Genomic DNA, 23,602 nt, shown 5'->3' on the forward strand with positions numbered 1-23,602 from the left:
GAATGTGGGAAGGGCTTAGAGATATGGTTGTTAAATGGTCCTCATTAAGAGTGACTCAGATACTGTGCAATTAGCATTAATGATGACAATTGACAGTCACTTTTTTTGTATTCTCCTTGAGAAAGTGAAGAAAAAGGTTATATCATATCAACTGTAAACTGAAAGACCATGATGATTTTACCTGTCTTTGCAAGGAACTATGGTCTTCTGAAGAATCTTTTTTCCAGCAATATTTTGAATGTTTGGTGAACAACTCGAAAAGTTACACAAGCTCACTGAATCCTGAATGTCGACTAACTCCAACTGTGCATCAATATCATCAGGCAAAAGATGGAAATTTTAAATAATTTCACACCTGAAAATTTTATTACCTGATCTTGCCAAGTTACAATAATAATAATAATAATAATAATAAATATTAATTGGGTGCTGTGGCCCAGAGAAAGTGGTTGTGTGTGTTTGGGTTGTGCTTCTGTGAATGTATGTGTGTTTTCTATTTCGGAAGAAGCACTTCGTCCGAAAGCTTAAATATTTTAGGAGCTGTATAAATTTTTGCTGTGTTTAGCAACTTTAATAAAAAAGTCATTCACACCAGATGCATTTAACTTTATTTTAAAGTGTCTTCAGCAGTCTCTTACGACTTCGCTTGTTTTGATCATTAACATTTCACATGCCTTACTTATTACTGTAAACAGTTTTTGTTCTTTCTGTTGCTCACTTTTTTTATTGTCTATTCCAGTCTTATTCATCTTCCATGTGTATGTGTTGAGTATTTGCATTGCTTTTGCAAAACACAGTTTCACTCCAGTTCACACATTTACACTTCTGTGCATTGTCCTATCATCAGTTTGCACATTTGGTTTTGTTATTGTGTGATGTGTTTGTGTTTTGTTTGCTTTGATAGTGCTCGAGGAGCCTGCTATCGATCTCTTAGTCTGGTGCTTAAGGGCGGGAGGGAAAGAGGGGTGAGGGGAGATGGGGGGAGGGGGAGAGAGAGAGAGAGAGAGAGAGAGAGAGAGAGAGAGAGAGAGAGAGAACACAAACGTGTGTGTGCATGTGTGTGCCCTTAAGGGGGGGAGGGGAGGGGGGAGGCTTCTCTGTAACCTGTAAAGTACTTTTTTTTTCCCCTCATTTAAAGTCACCTTAGGGACAGAACAAACGGGCCTAGATGTATTCATCACAAACAAAATTAATCGACACTCATTTATCATTTACAGGAAAAACAACACAACAGACACAATCTTACATCAATCATTTAACCACCCATAGGTCCAAAAAGAATCTGCCCTCAGATATATGACGCAAAGATTAAACACATTACCACTTGACAGACACAACTATAATAAGGAGTTGGACATACCAACAAAACAGAGAAAAGAAAAATACAAAAAAGGAAACAAATAAACAAATGCACAAATCCAGAGATGGACATCACTCGCTACACGCGCGCGTGCCCGCCACACACACACACACACACACACACACACACACACACACACACACACACACACATCGCCACCACTCCAGAATGAGAGAACAACACAGAAACTTACCAGACAAGCTGGTACACACTCGCATACAGAAACAAACTGGCACACAGAACTGGAAACAGCCTCAAGAAACAAAAATAGCACACCAAAGCAACAACTCTTTACAGAAATGTCTAAAAAGGGAAGACAAATGCTGTGATGCTCAGTATCTAGGACACACAAGCTGAACTTTCGAGCTAAGGTATAAGCAACACAAAAGAGCATGGAAATATGGCACCAGCCATTCATAATTTGCAGGACACCTCCGTCAAGAAAACCACCAACCTACCACAATGGAAAAGGTCATGAAAGCAGTCAGCCTCAGCAACAAGAAACATCTCCTACACCTACAAGAAAACTTACAAATTCAAAAAGCAATGATAGAGAACACAGACAAAAATCAGCAACCAGACGCTATTGAGAAGAAACACATAATAAATGAACAGACAAAAATCAGCAACCACACGCTATTTAAACTAATAAAACAACCTGTGGCACAACATGTACCTGAACATGACACATTTGATGTCAATTGCTGCTCCACTACCCAAACCACCTGGATCCTTCCCTCCACCAGCTGCTTTTCTGACTTGCACAGACGTGAATTAGCCTTACAACATCTCCGTTCCCATAATAATCCCAGCCTCTGCTTATGGTAACACGTTGTTCCCACAATCTCCATCGAACAGTTTCCACCCCCTCTGTCCTATTATCTCCTCCCCATTCTTATCTCCCTCCTTTTTTGTTGGCTTTCTTTGCTATTCTCCTTTTTCCCCCTCCTCCCAGCCCCACAACCTCCTGACGCTACACCTGTTGGCAGTGTAGTACCTGCACACCCCACTGGACAGTGTTTTCTCTCTCCCCAGTTGTACACTACTATCCCTTCCCCTTCCCTGCCCCTCCATATTGCTGCTTTCCTCTCATGTGATAGTAACATTCCCAGTTGCATTCCGGTCCAAGATGCATGCGCTCGCTTGCTCGAATTCCTACCTGGAGTTTCCACTGTTTGAGAAAAAAGGAACAACTTGTCACATGTTAATTTAGTGACTGAAATCAGAACCAGTGACCTAAAAGGTCGGGAAAAACACAAGTATTTCAGTTACAGTACTTTACATAACCATGGATGAGCCAGTTGTGCTTACATTTACAATGTAAAAACAAGCAAATAACTCAAAAATAGAATTTTCTATTAGGGAGTAAAGTTGTATAACAAATTGCCCAAGGAGAGGGAAAATATTACTAAAATACGACTGTTTAAAAATGCAGCTAAAAACACACTGCACAACTTATGCATATTACAAAATTACAAATTACTTAGAGGACTCGCAGTAATGGTCAGTAATGAAAGGGCATGTGCATCACCATATCACATCACAATACACAAGCACAATGTAATGCTTTTACAAGAAAATCATGTTCCAAGATCTATAGTGCATGATAGTAATATCTAGTCATTCTCCCGAGCTTACCACATCACTAATCATGGGGGATAGGGGGGGGGGGGGGGGGTGATGCTGACTCAAGTTTTCAGACTGAAGAAAGGACATGAAGACATGCATGGGAGGTAGCTGCATGTCTGTCAGCCTGAAGTCAGTTTTTTGAACTGACTAGGGTAAGTGCAAGTGGCATAGCAGTACGTTCATGGTACAGGTGTCATCAGCAGACATCAACAGTGTTTGCTGTGATAAACTTGGTTTCATATTATAAGTTATCTGGTGCAAACTGGGGACAATTAGGAGAACATTGTACAATAGGAACCAAGTGAATGAGACAGTGCAGTTGTTCAGACAATGACCTCTGTCTGGCCACAGTGATTGAAATTTTCAGTGGTTCTCCTATATATATCAGGCAAAATGGTTCCTTCAGCAAGGTCTTAGCTGATCACCCGTTCTATCCTCATAAAAACACACTTATATATACTATTTGTGTGTACAGTAAAGCGACAGAAGTCATGGGATATCTCCTAATATTGTATCAGACCTCCTTATACTCGTTATAGTGCACAAATTCGATGTGGCACAGACTCATCCAGTCATAGTAAGTCCCCAGCAGAAATATAACCTTGCTGCCTCTATAGCTGTCCATTATTGCAAAAGTGTTGCCGGTGCAGGATTTTGTACACAAGCTGACCTCTTGATTATTTCCCATAAATGTTCAATTGGTGACCAAATCATTCACTCGAACTACCCAGAATGTTCTTCAAACCAATCACGAACAATTATGGCACAGTGTCATGGTACGTTGTCGCCTATAAAAGTTCTGTATTGTTTGGTAACAGGAAGTCCATGAATGGCTGCAAATAGTCTCCAATTAGCCCAATACAACCATTTCCAGTCAGTGATCAATTCAGTTGGATCCATTCTAAGTAAATACGGTACACACCATTACAAAGTCACTACCAGCTTGCAACGTGCATTGTTAACAACTTGGGTCCTTGACTTCATGGGCTCTGTGCCACACTCAGACCCTACCATCAGCTCTTACCAACTGAAATCAAGACTCACCTGACCAGCCCCAATTTCCCAGCCACCTACGGTCCAACCAATACGGTCACCAGCCCAGGACAGGCAATTCAGGCAACACTGTGCTGTTAGCAAAGGTACTGGCATCGGTCATCTACTCCCGTAGCCTATTAATGCCACATTTTGCAGCACTGTCCTCGTGGACATGTTTGTCATACATTCAAAATTGATTCCTACAGTTACTTCATGCAATGTTGCTTGTCTGTTAGCACTGACAACTCTACGCAAATGCCACTGCTCTCACTTGTTAAGTGAAAGCAGTCGACCATTGAATTGTCTGTGGTCAGTGACGAGAGGTAACGCCTGGAATCTGGTATTCTCGGCACACGCTTGACACTGTGAACTGCAGACTATTGAATTCCCAAACAATTCCTGAAATAGGGTGTCCCATGCGTCTAGCTCCGACTGCCATTCCTTGTTCAAAGTCTGTTAATTCCCACCGTGTGGCCGTAATCATGTCGGAAAATTCTTCACATGACTCATCTGAGTACAGCTCCGCCAATGCACTTCCCTTTTGTGCCTTGTGTATGCGGTACTACCACCATCTGCATATTAGCGTATCACTATATTATGACTTTTGTCCCCTCAGTGTATATTTTCATTGCACATGGTCCCATCACTGGGAGTTAATCCCTGTATGAATAAATAAATAAAAATATTTCATAAACTATTTTTGGATGAGTAGTGCGTTGTGTGATGAATTATTGCTGTTGATAAGATGTAAAACAATGAAGCAAAATATACTGAGAGATGCAATCACATTTGACTAGAGATTAGGAGCCAACTTTGAGATTTCTAGCAACATGTAAGTCAATCAAATGCTCGAAGTTTAGTGCTGTAACATTAGCAAACACAATTAGGAAAATTGGTATGGAAAATGCAGCAAACATTTATGCTCAGGGAGAATATATTCAGGTAATTACCTTAAAACATTCTTCAGTTATCTGGTGAAACTGACATGCATTTCACACACATCTTACTAATCATTGCATATGATGTACTTTTTGAAGTGGAAGTACTTCTCCACACTGCCATTTAATTAAACAAGACAATATTATGTTTTCAAATAACTAAAGACATGACACAATGAACGCTTCAGTGACCACCCTACAATTATAAATATAATGGCTACTCCCACATAGGCACATAAAATTGTCTTGCGTGCATGTCTTTCAATTCCACATACGCAGAAATTTCATATGTATTCCTTTGAAGACTTAATTGCTCAGAGACTTTGTTTCTGAGTGACACACTATGAATTCAAGCATCACCTCGATGCTCATTTTAAGAAGTAGAGCAGTGAACCACCTACATCTAGAACAAGGAATAAAGACAAACTGAAAACCAACAGTTCACACTAATACAATGTGCCTGGTTCATGAAGCTCTGTTACCATCTGAAATGTGAATATTGTCAAATCATCAATATCCAATCTCACAAGCACAGCATGTATTGAAAATTACTGAGAATATTTTGGGACCATCAATATTTTTGCCATTGACAATGCAGCAATATGTGCCCTTACTTAGACAGTCGGTATGTTGAAGGTTTGAAAATATTATAGAAGATTTGAGGGCCAATTTGGATAATTTTTTATCGAAGAACTGCAGACATTTGTTTTTGAAATAATATCTGCTACTGTTACTTATTGTCATATATAAACGCATGGACGGACACACAAACACAGGCGCGCGCGCGCGCACGCACGCACGCACACGTTGGCACGCACGCACGCACACGTTGGCGCGCGCGCACGCACGCACGCACACGTTGGCGCGCGCGCGCGCACGCACGCACGCACGCACACGTTCGCGCGCGCGCACGCACGCACGCACACACACGTTCGCGCGCGCGCACGCAAGCACACACACGTTCGCGCGCGCGCGCGCACGCACGCACGCACACACACGTTCGCGCGCGCGCACGCACACGTTCGCGCGCGCGCGCGCACGCACGCACACGTTCGCGCGCGCGCGCACGCACGCACACGTTAGCGCGCGCGCACACACGTTAGCGCACGCGCACACACGTTAGCGCACGCGCACACACGTTAGCGCACGCGCACACACGTTAGCGCACGCGCACACACGTTAGCGCACGCGCACACACGTTAGCGCACGCGCACACACGTTAGCGCACACACACACACACACACACACACACACACACACACACACACACACAGAGGGAGAGAGATATGTGTAGGTAGGTTTTGGGCATGTGTAAACACTCTGCTAGAGGCAGAATTATGGAACAGTGCTGAAGTCTCAGTAATGTCCAGGAATGATTTGAAAGCAGTCACACTTACTTCCACATCACCTGCTGCGAGGCCTTTGGAATTCGATGAACATGGATACCATGACCCAGTCTTCTTGGTCTTCAGCTGCTCCGGGGACCGAGACCGGAACATCCTGCCACGTGAACAGATACCCCTCTTATTCCCTTGCGGTATTAAGGTTCCATATTGGACTCTATACCGTCTCATATTGGCAGTTTAAGACCTGCAGTATATAATCAATAAAATGTTAGCTGTTAACAGCATGCCCATATTAATGACCAATAACTTAGCATAAAGCTAAAGAATAAGTGTATACTGTCTGCAAATCTACCATGCAGCTTACTTTAAATTTCCCAGAATATATTTATGATAGTTTAATTTATAACTCATATTGGTGGTTTTTAAATTATTAGTACTGTATTCTGCTCCAGGAAGTGATATTCTTGATCACTTACATATTTACATATATTATTACTAATTTTTTATAGTATTAGATCAAGTGCAACAAGTGAAATAATGGGCTGGAGACAAAGAGACTTGCAGGAAAGTACAAAGAAGTAACAAATTCTTTACAGCAATATGAGTTCCCACATCAAGATTGCAGTAATAAACAGAAATTCCTATATCAAGAAATCAAAGCAGTAATAGCCGGACAAACTAAAAAATTGTTCATCAGTAGATACATTAAGGGTAAAACGGCTCTTGTCTTGCATGCTAATGACAGTAACAACTTGTGTGATGTGATGTGTTGTGGAAAGTAAATACAACAAATTGCGAGTCAGTTGTCAATATGAAATTACAATGTGCATTTATAATTCTTTATGGTTCGTAATAAAATTAGGTAGTATTTTGATCAATTACACCAGAATCTAATCACATCATTGCAAAACTGAAAATACAACATACGTGGAGTTACTGCAATGATGAACATATATCTTGGGCTACCCTACACATCCATATATTACAGCAATCTTATTTTCATGTTGAGATTCGTTGGCTTCACAAACTGACAGGCAAATTTCCACTTCCCAAGCCAAAATTGGCTCGTCCTTACTACTGGTCAGTCTGTCAGCATATAGTTTTATTCCATTCAGTAGCTAAATGCAAAAACCAGTAACCAACCTAAAAATACAGTAAAAGTTATTTTTGGCACTCTCCATATTGAAAACAAACTTAACTGATTCATATCTTCTGCCAAAAGCAGTCATTAGATACAGACTTACTCATTGACTACTGTACACTATAACCTGGTTGCCTGCTACCACCACCAGTTAATTGCCAATATCACCACACAACACAAGAACTGCCAATTACTGTAAATACACTTTAACCTAGATTAAATAAACACTTGGTACAGCTATTTACATTTCAGAACAATACCACTAACTACACTATTTCAGTAACAATTACCTCCTTACATTCCTGGGAGACAAAAAACTGTGTTACCAATAAGTACAACACACAACATACTTAAAATAAATCAACCGCATTTGCAGCATATAAACTGCTGTCTTACGAATTTTCACTCTGCATCTCTCCACTACTTCCGGAGCAACCAGCAATTAATGATTCATGAGAAGCAGGAACTCTGGAAAAAATTTCATTACTCACATTTTCACTAAATTGTATGTTCAGTAGTTCTGAATAGATTTCACTGACACCACTTCATTCACTGCATCTTCGCTGATGTTATTGCTTTTGTCTCCATCCATTTCAGTTCAGTGGATTTAATTCAAATTATTTGCTTAAATAGTTCTCAGTGAAGTACTCATGCAGTTCTTTAGTAATTCTATATGTTCCACAATTATTGAATTTCAGCCATTGCATTTTATATTTTGTAACAAACTATTTGCATAACTTTATGTCATCTGCCACTGTCAAATAGTGTGATCCGTAGTGTCAAAATTTGTGGATAAAAAACTTAGGTCAAGTTTGCTAAAATTCCTTATTAATTACCGTACTAGTTTCAGCTCAATGACAGATCTCAAATACATGGAATATCATATAAGAGATGAGCAATAGAAAAATACATTTAATATTCAAACTTCCATTACATGAAACATATCAATAAAAATTATTACTTAATTCTGTGTGTATCAGCCACCAGGCATTTTCACCACCACCACCACCACCACCACCACCACCACCTGTTGAGCTGAATAGTTCTTGTTGTCATGTACACACTGGAAAATTTTCTAGATCGTGATCAAAAATACGAACATACCACTTATCCAAATATGCTTTGGCACATCTTTATTTTTGTCACAACCTATGCATTTTTCAGTATGTACATGACAATAAGAGCGATTCAGCTCAACACATTACGACAATGTGTAATGTCTGGTGGCAGACAGACACAGAATTAAGTAATAATTTTTACTGGTGCGTATCAAATTATGTAACTTTAAATATCAAAGGAATTTCACTATTGTTCTCCTCTTATATGCTATTTACTATCTTTTTAATCTGAAGAGGGCTCCACAATGAGGTGAAACTATCAATCAATAAAGGAATTTTAGTGACTGTGGTGCAAAAAAGGGACAGTCAGAGTTGCAACTAATATGGGTGTTTGTTTAGTAGCTGACCAGTTTTGGGCTATGCCCATTCTCAAACCAACCTATGTATAAAAGTAAAAATTCCAATTTATCCAAACACATGTTTGCTTTGAATATGAGTGCAAAGCATAAATGGACAGCACATCACGACACTACATACCAATGTTTGCCCTATAAAATGTCTGACAAAATAGCAGTAAACGAAATGCATACATATGCGTATGGTCCCAAGTAACATTTGTTAACGAATTATACTGGTCAAACTGGAAGCTACTAGGAAACCTAAGGAAGGGGGGCAGGGGGGCTCTTTGGGCTGTGATTATCTTATTTTGGGAAAGATTGTTTCCATAGCAATTCACAGTCTTACAAAACAAGCAGTGTATGAAACAGATTACATAATGTGTGTGGTACATACATACACTTTGTATACGTGCTTATCTACACACAAAATATGATGTAATACTAAGGTCCAACTTACAGATCCAAAGAGGGTAAGATCTACAAGCCATAAGGCATGAAAATGTCAATATGTCTTCATTAAATTACAACACTGCATTGCTACATTGTAGCCTACATAGTGCTGCCATTCCATAGCACAGTTGTGGCAAGGATGCCAAACATGAGCGCAAACCGCAAACAAATGTTTAATCAAAGTTAAAAAAACATGCCACTAAAAGATATCTACAAGCCTAGTTATTTTTTTTACACTTTTAGATTAAAAATGGACCTGTCTATGTCATGCATAAAGAGAAATACAACAGTAAGATCACATGCAGAAGTAATTACATGAAATAAAAAGTAAACAGTAACATCTGAGCAATCAATACAATTCCTATGATAGGAAGCATGAGAGGAAGGAGGAAGGGGGATTAAAGGGAAGCAGGCGGTGGAAAGGGAAGCAGGCGGTGGAAAGGGAAGCAGGCGGTGGAAAGGGAAGCAGGCGGTGGAAAGGGAAGCAGGCGGTGGAAAGGGAAGCAGGCGGTGGAAAGGGAAGCAGGCGGTGGAAAGGGAAGCAGGCGGTGGAAAGGGAAGCAGGCGGTGGAAAGGGAAGCAGGCGGTGGAAAGGGAAGCAGGCGGTGGAAAGGGAAGCAGGCGGTGGAAAGGGAAGCAGAAGCAGTATGGAAACGAAGTGGATGAGCTGAAAGGGTTAAAATAGGGCAAGAAAAGCTCGGGAGCGGAGGGGAGAGGGTGTGTGCGTGTGCATGGGGGGGGGGGGGGGCGGCCTGGAAAGCCGGAAAAGGTGACAAGAAGGAGTCCAAATTGAGAGGATTCTACCAAAGTAAGGTGTAACGTTTATTTACAAATGTGCAATAAACATTTTCCACAGTTATATGGGGTGATTATAATTAAAGCTAAAATTTTTAGTAATAACACCACTGGTCACAATGAGGTCAAATTGCAATGGAATATTATTGGAGGAGAGGGAAAACATAAGCAGAAGAAAAAAAAAATAATGTGAAAATTGATCAATAGATGGTGCTGTACATTTCAGAATATGTAAATGAAAACACCTGTCATGCGAGAGACCCATTAAAGTTGGTATAAACACACTGAGTACATGGCTTTTCCTCCTTTTGCATCTGTGACATTTGCCATAACTGTCTCAATGCATGATCATGCTGTATCTGTAAAGCTGTATTACAAGAATGATGCCTGTGCACACATCACTCTGCAGAAGTTCTGAACACTGAAGGGTTTGAAAAAAGGCATTCGTCTGATGACTGCCATGGGTCTAGAGAAAAAGATCCGGAAATTCGAAAAGACGAGTTCTTTTGGTGTGCAATCTGGTAGAGGGAGGAAACGAATTGATTTGATGTCAGTGGAAGCAGTGGCCACAGCAACGCAGGAGGAGATGAGTGGTGGTGTGCAAATGTGTAGTGCACAGAGAACTGCCTAAACATTGGACATACCCGTGAGCACAGTGCATAAAATCCTATGAAACATTCTTCTTTGATATCCATTCAAAATTAGTCATGTGCACAAGATGCTTCCTGCTGAGCTTCCAGCAAGAGAGACCTTTGCTTTAGAATTCCTTGCTCGCATGGAAGTGGACAATGATTGGCTGTGGAAGATTTTGTGGACAGACAAAGCCCACTTCCATTTGACAGGATATGTCAATACACAGAATTGCCGAATATGGGCAAAGGAAAATCCACATGCAGATCAACCAGTACCACTTCATACTGATAAGGCCACTGTGTGGTGCAGGTTTACGGCATCATTTATCATTGGGCCATACTTTTTTGAAGAGACAGGTGCTTCTGGTCCTGTTACCTGTACCGTCACTGGTAAGCACAATGAGTGTATTTCGCACAACCACATAATTCCAGCTCTCTAAAAGCGTGGATGTATAGATGGGATCATTTTGATGCAAGATGGCACACCTCCGCACATAGCAACTCCAGTTAAGCAGCTGCTGTAGCGCCATTATGGAAATGCTAGAATTACCAGCCACCATTTCCCTATAGCCTGGCTGTGCCGATCACCTGTCTTAATCCTTGTGACTTCTGGCTGTGGGGCTATTTGAAATATGTTGTGGTCAGTGTCCTGCTTGCAAACTGAGCTGCACTGAAGGCATAAATTGCGCAAACATTCTGAATGTGACCCTAGAAACACTTTGATCAGTTGTGGAACATGCTGTTTCTCGATTTCAACGTTTTGCAGTGAACAGTGGACATCATACAGAACATGTTTTGCACCAGTCACATGGAATTTAATAATCCAATTTGATTGATGCTTTTTATGTAGTTTTTGGAATCAGGACAATTAAAAACTGATGTGAGTGATGCTTTTTGTGATCTTTTTACCTCAGGATAGTTAAAAACCGAGTTTTTCCCATTTGATGAGAGATGACCTAGCCATGGTGGATGGGCTTGCATAGCTAACAGTATCACATCTACACACCCATGCACACTGAGTAATACAATCCTTTTAATGTCAGACGTACACCTTAGACATTGTTGTATGATTCATTTGTCTTTTTAGTCAACCACTATTAAATTATGATGCTTCCAGCACCATCTATAGCTGCATTTTGTAACTATTTATTGTTCTTCTGTCAAACATTTCCCCCTTCTCTGGTAATATTCTGTTGCAATTTGACATCATTAAGACCAGTGGTGTTATTTCTACAGCAGTTTGAAAATTTAACCCTATACATAAAATTATTTTTAGAAAAACAGTGTACCATAAAATAAAATGACTGAACATAATGGCTGGAATTTAACACTGTCAAGCATAGGCTGCTCTCACTGTATACAGGACAAACATTTCAAACTACATTGTAAATACCCGCAACACTGTGCGAGTAAGAACACAAATCTTTTCAAGAAGGTATAATCCTACCAAAGATAAGACATCACAGCTATATAATTAAGTGATTAAAGTAAATAACAAAATTATAAATAAGGAAAGAAATAGGGAGCAGAAAGGGGAGGCTAAAGTGCAAAAGATTTCTAAGATGAAGATATAGACTATTAGGGTACAATAAGTATTCAAAACTAAACAGGATATAAATGAGCATAAATTACAATCTGAATATAATGAATACATCAAACTGAATAAAATAGCACACTGTAGCAACTGCTACACAATCTAACGTGCATAAGCCATTCTCAAGGCTAAAAACATAATGACACTTGGAAAACTAGATCACCTCAAACACTTCTTACTGCAAACTGATTCAACAATCAACATCCACAGGAGGTTTTCAAAGGTAACAAAGGGCTCTAAGGAAGTGGGCTGTGGTGTGGTGTTAAGATGGGGAGAAAGGAAAAGTGAGCAAAGGACAAGTAGGAAGGGTGAGGAAATTGCTGTTGCAACTGGCAGGGGGTGGGGGAACAAGAAGGAAAAGTTGTAGAAAGGGAAACTGGGTGCAAAGGGTGATTGGCAGCAGGTGGTGGTTGGCGCGGAATGTACGAGGGGCATTCTATTCAGGGTGTACGTAAAGTCTGGGAACCCTTTCAATTAGATAAGCAAACCATGAGTGACCCGGCACATGTCAATACAGTAATCGAATTATTGCCATACCCTTCCCAGCATGGCATCGTCAACTGTGGCAGTCGTTTCCCATATTCTCTCGCGCAGCTCTGCTACATCACATGGTAGAGGCGATACATTTAATAAGTCCCCACAGAAAAAAGTCACACGGAGTGAGAGCTGGTGATCGGGGAGCCATTTCATGAAACAGCTCACTCCACACTTGAACTCAGCATGTTTTCGACTAGCGCTTACTATCGGCAAATTACCAAACTACGCTGTGGCGGTATACACGAAAACAAGCTTTCAGGGTTTCTCTTCAAAATGACATATGTATAATATCTGTACAATGTTTGATTATTGTGCAGTAAATAATTGAAAGTGTTCCCAGACTTTATGTACACCCTGTATTATTGCAGAAATATGGATTATAGCACATTCCTAGAGAGAGCAAAGGATCTGTTAAACAAAAAGTCTATAAGTTCAATTTGAATTTGGTTCCTTGAAGTGTATCACCTACTACACAGGCCAAACAGGTAGAAATTTTATCATCTGTTATAAAGAGAATTTTAAACCGAACAATAAGGCCACATTCAATTAGCATCTCCTAAAGGGGAACCCTTCCATCGATAATACAGATTGTACTTTAGAAGTCAAGCCTTATGCAACAAGGAGGATGCAGATGGTTGTCAGTGACAATTGGAAATTTTAAGAACAAAAGAAAAGAACCTGACAAAATTCTAAACGAACAAGTAGATTTTCAGTTTAACAGATTCTTTACTCTCTTCATGAATATGCTGTAACCCATTTTTCTGCAATTATTTAGAATGTTTGTCTCCCACCCCCCTCTCCCCATGGGTTCCCTATTACCCCTGTGTTCCCACTTTCAATATGTCCTATTTCCCAAAACTTTTCCTTCTCATTATGAACCCCCCTTCCCCCCAACTGCAACCCAATTTCCCCAGCCTTCCTGTTTCTCATTCTCCTCTCCCGTCCTTTCTTTAGGATCTCCATTATCTTTTCTCTCTGCCCTCACTCTCCACCGACTATGCCTGCCTCCTTCCCATTATTATGCAACAATGCGCGTCCGCCCACATGAGGTTGTATACCAGTTGCTACAGTGGGTATTTTATTTAATTGTATTCGAATTGTAATTTATGCTCATTTATATCCTGTATAGTCTAAATACTAACTGCACCTTACTTAGCTATGATCTTCATCCTAGATGTCTTTAGCACTTTAGCCTCCCTCCATCTGCTCCCTATGCCTTTCCTCATTTATAAATTTAGAAAAAATTAAAAAGGGAAATGGATAAGTTAAAGTTAGATATAGTGGGAATTAGTGAAGTTCAGTTGCAGGAGGAACAAGACTTCTGGTCAGGTGAATACAGGGTTATAAATACAAAATCAAATAGGGGTAATGCAGGAGTAGGTTTAATAATGAATAAAAAAAAAATAGGAATGCGGGTTAGCTACTACCAACAGCATAGTGAACGCATTATTGTGGCCAAGATAGATACGAAGCCCACACCTACTACAGTAGTACAAGTTTATATGCCAATTAGCTCTGCAGATGATTAAGAAATTGATGAAATGTATGATGAGATAAAAGAATATTCAGGTAGTGCGGACAGACAAAAATTTAATAGTCATGGGTGACTGGAATTCGACAACAGGAAAAGGAAAATTAAAAAAAATAAAATAAAAAAAACCACTGGTGAATATAGATTGGGGGGTAAGAAATGAAAGAGGAAGCCGTCTGGTAGAATTTTGCACAGAGCATAACTTAATCATAGCTAACACTTCATTCAAGAATCATAAAAGAAGGTTGTATACATGGAAGAATGCTGGAGATACTAAAAGATATCAGATAGATTATAAAATGGTAAGACAGAGATTTAGGAACCAGGTTTTAAATTGTAAGACATTTCCAGGGGCAGATGTGGACTCTGACCACAATTTATTGGTTATGAACTGTAGATTAAAACTGAAGAAACTGCAAAAAGGTGGGAATTTAAGAAGATGGGATATGGATAAACTGACTAAACCAGAGGTTGTACAGAGTTCCAGGGAGAGCATAAGGGAACTATTGACAGGAATGGGATAAAGAAATACAGTAGTAGAAGAATGGGTAGCCTTGAGGGATGACGTAGTGAGGGCAGCAGAGAATCAAGAAGGTAAAAAGGAGAGGGCTAATAGAAATCCTTGGGTAACAGAAGAAATACTGAATTTAATTGATGAAAGGAGAAAATATAAAAATGCAGTAAATGAAGCAGGCAAAAAGGAATACAAATGTCTCAAAGATGAGATCAAAAGGAAGTGCAAAAGGGCTAACCAGGGATGGCTGGAGGCCAAATGTCAGGATGTAGAGGCTTATCTCACTAGGGGTAAGATAGATACTGCCTACAGGAAAATTAAAGAGACCTTTGGAGAAAAGAGAACCACTTGTATGAATATCAAGAGCTCAGATGGAAACCCAGTTCTAAGCAAAGAAGGGAAAGCAGAAAGGTGGAAGGAGTATATAGAGGGTCTACACAAGGGCGATGTACTTGACGAAAATATTATGGAAATGGAAGAGAATGTAGATGAAGATGAAATGGGAGATATGATTCTACGTGAAGAGTTTGACAGAGCACTGAAAGACTTGAGTCAAAACAAGGCCCCGGGAGCAGACAACATTCCATTACAACTACTGACGGCCTTGGGAGAGCCAGTCCTGACAATACTCTACCATCTTGTGTACAAGATATATGAGACAGGTGAAATACCCTCAGACTTCAAGAAGAATATAATAATTCCAATCCCAAAGAAAGCAGGTGTTGACAGGAGTGAAAATTACCGAACTATCAGTTTAATAAGTCACAGCTGTAAAATACTAACGCGGATTCTTTACAGATGAATGGAAAAACTGGTAAAAGCCGACCTCGGGGAAGATCAGTTGGATTCCGTAGAAATGTTGGAACACGTGTGGCAATACTGACTCTATGACTTATCTCAGAAGAAAGATCAAGAAAAGGCAAACCTACATTTTTAGCATTTGTATACTTAGAAGAAGCTTTTGACAATGTTGACTGGAATACTCTCTTTCAAATTCTGAAGGTGGCAGGGGTAAAACACAGGGAGCGAAAGGCTATTTACAATTTGTACAGAAACCTGATGGCAGTTATAAGAGTCGAGGGACATGAAAGGGAAGCAGTGGTTGGGAAGGGAGTGAGAAAGGGTTGTAGCCTCTCCCCGATGTTATTCAACCTGTAAATTGAGCAAGCAGTGAAGGAAACAAAAGAAAAGTTCGGAGTAGGTATTAAAATCCATGGAGAAGGAATAAAAACATTGTGGTTCGCCGATGACATTGTAATTCTGTCAGAGACAGCAAAGGACTTGGAAGAGCAGTTGAACGGAATGGACAGTGTCTTGAAAGGAGGATATAAGATGAACATCAACAAAAGCAAAATGAGGATAATGGAATGTAGTTGAATTAACTCCGGTGATGATGAGGGAATTAGGTTAGGGAATGAGACACATAAAGTAGCAAAGGAGTTTTGCTATTTGGGGAGCAAAATAACTGATGATACTCGAAGTGGAGAGGATATAAAATGTAGACTGGCAATGGCAAGGAAAGCGTTTCTGAAGAAGAGAAATTTGTTAACACAGAGTCTAGATTTAAGTGTCAGGTAGTCGTTTCTGAAAGTATATCTATGGAGTGTAGCCATATATGGAAGTGAAACATGGACAATAAATAGTTTGGACACGAAGAGAATAGAAGCTTTCGAAATGTGGAGCTACAGAAGAATGCTGAAGATCAGATGGGTAGATCACATAACTAATGAGGAGGTATTGAATAGAATTGGGGAGAAGAGGAGTTTGTGGCACAACTTAACAAGAAGAAGGGATCGGTTGGTAGGACATGTTCTGAGGCATCAAGGGATCACAAATTTAGCATTGGAGGGTAAAGATCTTAGAGGGACACCAAGAGATGAATACACTAAGCAGATTCAGTTGGATGTAGGTTGCAGTAAATACTGGGAGATGAAGAAGCTTGCACAGGATAGGGTAGCATGGAGAGCTTCAGCAAACCAGTCTCAGGACTGAAGACCACAACAACAACACAATTTAATTATTTACTTTTAATCACTAACGGCGTAATGTGGGTGCCTCTTACTAAGTCTACTTTTGGTAAGACCATGCCTTCCAGAAAAATGTGTGTGCTTACTCACTCAACATTGTGGGCATTCACAATACTTTTTGGAATGTTTGTCCTATATGCCTTGAGAGCAACTTGTGCCTGAAAGAGGTAAGTCCCAGTCATTTTATGTTTTGTCATTTTTACATCATGGTACGCATACAGTTTTTCCAAAAATATTTTTACGTATTAATTGTGGAAAATATTTATGGTAATGCATAGCTTATATTTTATATGGTATATTTATCAGTGGATTGTGCATTTGGAAATAAACATTGCAGCTTACTTTGCTAGCACCCTCAATTTAGACTCCCCCTTGCCACCTTTTCCCATCTCCTTCCTTCCCCCTTGTTTCTGAGTTTCGCCCGCCACATTCAAACCCTTTCATCACACCCTGGGCATTGTATTGGATACTCGGATGCTACTGTTTGTATAATTACTGTTTATTTTATGTAATTAATTCTGCAGATAATCTTATCGTTGTATCTCTCTCTATGCATGATACAGATTGGTCTATTTTTAATTCCAAAGTTTAAAATATAACTATGCTTGTGCATGTCTTTACATGGCATGTTTTGTAAAACTTTGTTTGTGATCTATGCTCATGTTTGGCAACTTGGCCACAACTGTGATACGTAATGGCAATACTATGTAGGCTACAATATAGCAATGCTGCATTATAATTCTATGACGACTATTGACATTTTCATGCCTTATGGCATACAGGCCTTACCCTCTGTGGATCTCTAAATTAAGGCTTAGTATTTACATCATATTTTGTGCATGTACATAAGCACACATACAAAATATATGTATGTGGCACATATGTTATGTAATAGTTTTGTATGCTGCTTGTTTTTGAACACTATGCATTGCTATGGAAACAACCTTTCCCGAAATAAAAGAATCATGGCCCAAAGAGGGCACCAGCTCTCTTAGGTTTCCTTGACCATGGCTAGAAGACGACACCATCTTCCCTAGGTTTTCTAGTAGCTTATGACTTGACTAGTGTAATTTGTTAACAAACATTAGTTAGGACGATATGCTTCTGTATGGATTCTGTTTACTGCTATTGTGATAAGACATTTTACCTGGCAAACATCGGAATGCATTGGTTGTGATATGCTATCCATTTATGCTTTGCAGTAATTAAACAATGTGTTTGGATGAATTGTAATTTTGACTTCCATACATAGGTTGCTTTAAGAATGGGTGTCGCCAGAAACTGATCACTGACTAAATAAACATCGATTTTAGTTGCAAATCTAGGCATCTCTTTTTGCATAACAATCTAAAAATGAGTTGCTGTCCCACTCTACACAGCACGCTGGAGTTATGCAGATTTTAGCAATGCTTACATGATCTTTATCCACAAATTTTACATATTTTTTCATGGTATCTATAATATGGGTGGCCGTGGTCTGGAAAATAGAGTACAGTACTTGATACTGGCAATGGAGATACCAGGTTCAATGCTCAGCAGATGAGAGAATGAATTCTAGAACTTCCAGGGTGGTCCCTGGTCTACCTTGACTGCTATCAAAATGAATACTGCCACTCTTTCCCAGGGAAGGTAAGAGGCAGCTGGAGTGATGGACTCACCCCCCCCCCCCCCCTCCTCAAGTGCCGTGACATACAAAAGGCTGTGTTATGCACACTCTCTGGCCAAATGCCAGTCCACAGGCTGAGTGCCACAGGCTTGACTTGACTTTTTTTTTATATGTATACTTTGCACAAGAATCTTAAATTTTAGGCAGTCTCTTCAAAGAAACATTTGTTAGTGCTGTTTACATTATACATATTTATAATAAATACTGACCCATCAATGTCAGGAGCATAAATTATCCGCACTACTGCGCACTTACTAAGACTTTTTTTAAGCACATTACTTACGTCTACTGTCCATAACTACAAAAATAAGCACATTACTTAGTATGTTTTTTAACTACTGAAAGAAATGCTCAAATTCACTGATTACAGGTATGCTCAAGTTTCTAATCTTTAAAACATAAATGACCCATTTTCACAAATGCTGGTCTCAGAGCTTGTGAAAACTTTTTCATACTTTTCAACATGATGCCTCCTATGGCACATATTCCAACAATGGCGAGGCAATCTGGAAAGGTACGAACTGAAATTCCATGAACGAAGTCACAACTGTGGATGAAGCCTAGCCCCAATTGGCAAATGAAATTTGTGACATTTTCAAGGAAATTACTCTGGAATTTGCCTTCACTGGTCAACATAAGTGACAAGAAGGTAAACTTCAGTATGTCAATCAAAATGTCATTTTATTCAAGATATACCAAACACGAAGAAAATAAAGGAGAGATTTGGAATAAAAATTCTCCATCAGAGGCAGCAAGAGACTTGGGCTAGCACCTGAAGAGAGTGAAGAATGCCTTGAAAATAAGTTATAATATGAATACCTATGCAAGCAAAACAAAGGTTAAGAATGTTGTCAAATTAAAATGAGTAAAGCTGGGGTAATAATATCAAGAAATGAGAGACAAAATAGGACTGATCTGCAATTCTGGGCAACAATGTAACAGATGGTGGCGGAACAGAGGATATAAAACGCAGACTGGCAACAGCAAGAAAAGTATTTTTGAAAAAGGGAAATTTGTTAATGTCAAATATTCATTTAGGAAGCCTTTTCTGAAGGGATTTGTTTGGAGTGTAGCCTTGTATGGATGTGAAACACGAATGATCAACTGTTCATAGAAGGTTTTCAAATGCTGAAGATCAAAGGATAGATCATATAACTGATGAGGAGGTATTGAATAGAATGGGAGAGAAAAGATATGTTTCACAACTTGAATAAAAGGAGGGATTGGTTGGTAAGACATATTCTGAAACATCGAGAGAGACCAACTCAGTACTGGAGATAAGCACAGGGAAGAGAGGGGGTGGGGGGAGGGGAATTATAGAGGGATACCAAGAGATGAATACCATAAGAAAGTTCAAAAGGATGAAGGTAGCAGTAGTTATTCAGAGAGGAAGACTTGTACAGAACAAACTAGTGTGTAGAACTGGATCAAACCAGTCCTCAGACTGAGGATCACAATAACTAGGTTGAATTTGAAAGGGGAGTTCAGCTAAATGAAAGAAGCCTTAATTTTGGAATGAGGATTTCCATTTAGTGTTTCTTTTGTATCGTGGAAAAACTGTCAACTGATCTCTTCACACATTTGCAGCTTTTCATGCCAATGTCAACCTTGCAATAAGTCTGTAAATATAATAATATTTTATTGCATTTCACAACTTAGTTTTTCTCAGATACTACTTGAAGTTTGTTTTTAACAGAGCAAATACACAAAAATGTGGTTCGTGACTCTTTCTTCTTCTTCAGTGGTTTGGAATTATGATCTTTTAACACTTTCAACATAGATTTGCATCAGATTTTAGATAATGCTTTTCATCATTAGACGTGTGTCTAGTTTAATGGAGATTCTGTGTCCTACATGGTTTGTCTGAATTCCCCACTCCTGAGCTTTTCAAAATTACAGTATGACATTCCCTCATTCTAAAAACTGCAAATTGTAATCAAAATTTTACTCTTCTTTCTTTAGAAATTTTTCTTTAGTTGATACAGCTTGGTTTTTCAACAATATCTAATACAAGGCACGTTACAGTTGTTATCTCACCTCCAAAACAATATCACACCTTTTGTCACTTTCGTAACGTAATACTATGTGTGAGACATACAGTGGTTAACACTTAACAGTAAATGTGTTCACAACGAGTGGTGATCCATAGGAATATGGCAAACTTGAAAACTAGTTGACAGTATAACAGGCAGTAATTTGATAGAGGAAACAGCATTCCTATAGTTACAAACACATAATATCTCAGTGTCCATTTGGGGTTAATCATATTATTCTGAGTAATTTTCTCTTTCAATATTTTTACATTCTCTTAAAATATTGTTTTACAGACTGGAGTTCAGCGCAAACATAAATCGTCACAACAATCAAAGTGTTCACATCATTCTAACACAAGGCTAGACTACTATTAATTGCAGTGTGGGAAATTTACGGTACCCGGGAATTCATCCTTAAGATTACCAATTTACAAATACAAAATCCGAAATATCAATCACGTATGGAAAGTATATGTAAAGGGCTGAAGACAGCAGGAAACTGTCAAACTAACGTATTCACGAAACGCCGGGAATTATCAATAAACTGTTACATGAAATACCGGATCCTTACGCGAACAAATTAATAAAAAAAAAAGACATTGATTTTCCATACTATATTACTCTGTGGGTGATAACAGTTGCTATTATACAGAAAAAAATCAGTTTGATTATTAGCTACAAGTATTTTGAAGTTTCTTATGTTCTAAAAAGGTATTACAGTGTCAATTTTACAATATTCCAGGAGAAGTATGAATTTCACTTAATTTAGAATCTGAAGTTTTCTTACGTAAAAATTCTGACAGTCAAAAGAGGATCCAAAAAAAATGCCCTATACATATACAAATAGCCGACGTAATTTATACTACGGTACCTTCCAAGTTGTTCAAACATAATTCACATATCGGAGACCAATGTTTCTAAACAAAAAAACCATTCCAAGCACAATAATTACAAATCCATAACAGTTTATCCTTTACTGGAGTCAGGCTCTGAACCAATCAATTAACCGACAATAACATCACTCGACATGAAGACGAATACACAAATACACTCAGCTGACAAGACTACACACTTCTGACACCAACAACTGGCAGCTTCACCAAAGATATTACTGCAGCAAGAAAGAAATTTCACTACTCTGCGATTATAAATGATTATAGACATTGTAAGCATGAGCTGCATATTCCGAAAATGTGTATCATCATTGATAGCTTGACAGCTTTATAAACGCTCTGTCAAATGAAATATAGTTATTGGCGCTTAGGGAACAAACATGGTTTTATACAAAGTAGAGAACATGAAAAGTTTATTGTTGAAATGTGTGATATTGTTTTGGAGGTGAGATAACAACTGTTAGCTGCTTTTATTAGTTAATGTTGAAAAACCAAAATGTATCAACTAAAGAAAAAATTCTAAAATAGAAGAGTAAAATTTTATTACAATTTGCAGTTTCGAGAATGAGGGAATGTTATAGTGTAACTAAACAGTTGATCTGGTTCTGAATACAAATCAGGAACTCCACTTGAGGATATTTGTCCTTCGTATTGGTGGGAGAGTTTAGCAGCATTTGCATTGGAGGGTCAGGGGAAAAAAAGCAATGTAAGTCTTTTTATGAACCTCGAGAAAAAGAGATTTTAGTGTTGATCTCAGATTACATCAATATACAAGTATACCCAATAATTTTTATTTCATAAATTAATCATCTTGGTTACAGTGAATTTGGAAACAGCGTTATTGACATCCACTTCCAGAATGAAGTAATTTGGCAACATGCAGTCAAATGTTATTCTGTGAGGGGAAAGAAACAGGTAAGTGAAACGACACAAACCTAATAATTCCATAATAACCATGACAACACCAATTAATGATTATGATAATACAGCGATAGTAGATACATCGCATATTTTTATCTGTGTGATGGATGACTGAGTACCTTCATAATAACAGTACGGCAAAACTTCATTAGGCCTTGCAAATTCTTACTGTTGAGCCTCGGAACTGAAAGATGATCTAGAATGAAAAACCGAATTTCGCGAGTTAGATTATAGTGAACAGAAAATAACTGCAGAGCTATTGTGCACTACACAAGCGAGGAATACTGAAGTTAAACACATCGCAACGTCAGACTGCTGTCACCTCTCTCTCTCTCTCTCTCTCTCTCTCTCTCTCTCTCTCTCACACACACACACACACACACAAACCTTTTACTTTCCCCTCCTTGGGGAAATGTATGTAGGAGTTTGTAGCCTGTTGGCTTTTACTCCACAATGTGTGTGTGTGTGTGTGTGTGTGTGTGTGATTATCTTTGAATGTTTGGCTGTCTGTGTATTGTGGTGGTGCTCTGGTGATTTCTTGTACTTGCCTGAGGTTGGCGAGATGTTGGTTAATTTAAGGATTTAGGATTGGTATTAGGACTTGGAGATTTTAGGATTTTTCTCTTCGACTTAGTCATCAAAGATCGTCATAGGGCGTTTTGCTTATCACAGGACATGTCATACGGACCTAAGGAGTGGATGAGGTTATTTCCAAATCTGGAAGTGCTCTCGCAGAAAGTCCTTGCCAGATCATGGAATATTTCTTTGAGGAGGGGTATCTCGACAGCAGCGTGCAGATCGTCGGTGGGGATCACATGAGTAGATGCAGTGCCCTCCTGAGGGCGCGGTTCTGCAGCCTCTGGAGTTTGTCCAGATCCTGCATCGCCATGTATCCCCAGACAGGGCACGCATACACCATTACTGGCTGTATAAGGGCATGATAGACATTTACTGCTACAGAACAGGGAAGGGAGCTGGTTCTGTTGAGGACTGGGTATAGGATGGACATTCTTGCATAGACTTCCTGTGGACCTCGTCTATGTGGGGTTTCCATGTTGGTCTCGAGTCCAAGGTTACGCCGAGATACTTGGCCAATCTGCGCCA

At 39.3% G+C, this 23,602-nt stretch overlaps 1 protein-coding gene across 5 annotated transcripts in view; it reads right to left on the minus strand.

Annotated features, from left to right (window-relative positions):
* Window positions 1-21,770, minus strand: part of LOC126291575 (BTB/POZ domain-containing protein 17) — a 127,875-nt gene extending 106,105 nt beyond the window's left edge. The window contains exons 1-3 of one of the 5 annotated variants that reach the window (XM_049985107.1): window positions 21,556-21,770; window positions 7,236-7,451; window positions 6,360-6,552 (exon numbers count right to left, since the gene is read on the minus strand). In XM_049985107.1, the coding sequence (XP_049841064.1) occupies window positions 6,360-6,536 (177 nt within the window). In that variant the 5' untranslated portion in view covers window positions 6,537-6,552; window positions 7,236-7,451; window positions 21,556-21,770. The other 4 variants (XM_049985108.1, XM_049985109.1, XM_049985106.1 and 1 more) reach the window with 4 other exon arrangements.
* Window positions 21,771-23,602: the final 1,832 nt, after the last annotated feature.

Source organism: Schistocerca gregaria, chromosome 9 (assembly GCF_023897955.1).
Source record: "Schistocerca gregaria isolate iqSchGreg1 chromosome 9, iqSchGreg1.2, whole genome shotgun sequence".
NCBI lineage: Eukaryota > Metazoa > Arthropoda > Insecta > Orthoptera > Acrididae > Schistocerca > Schistocerca gregaria.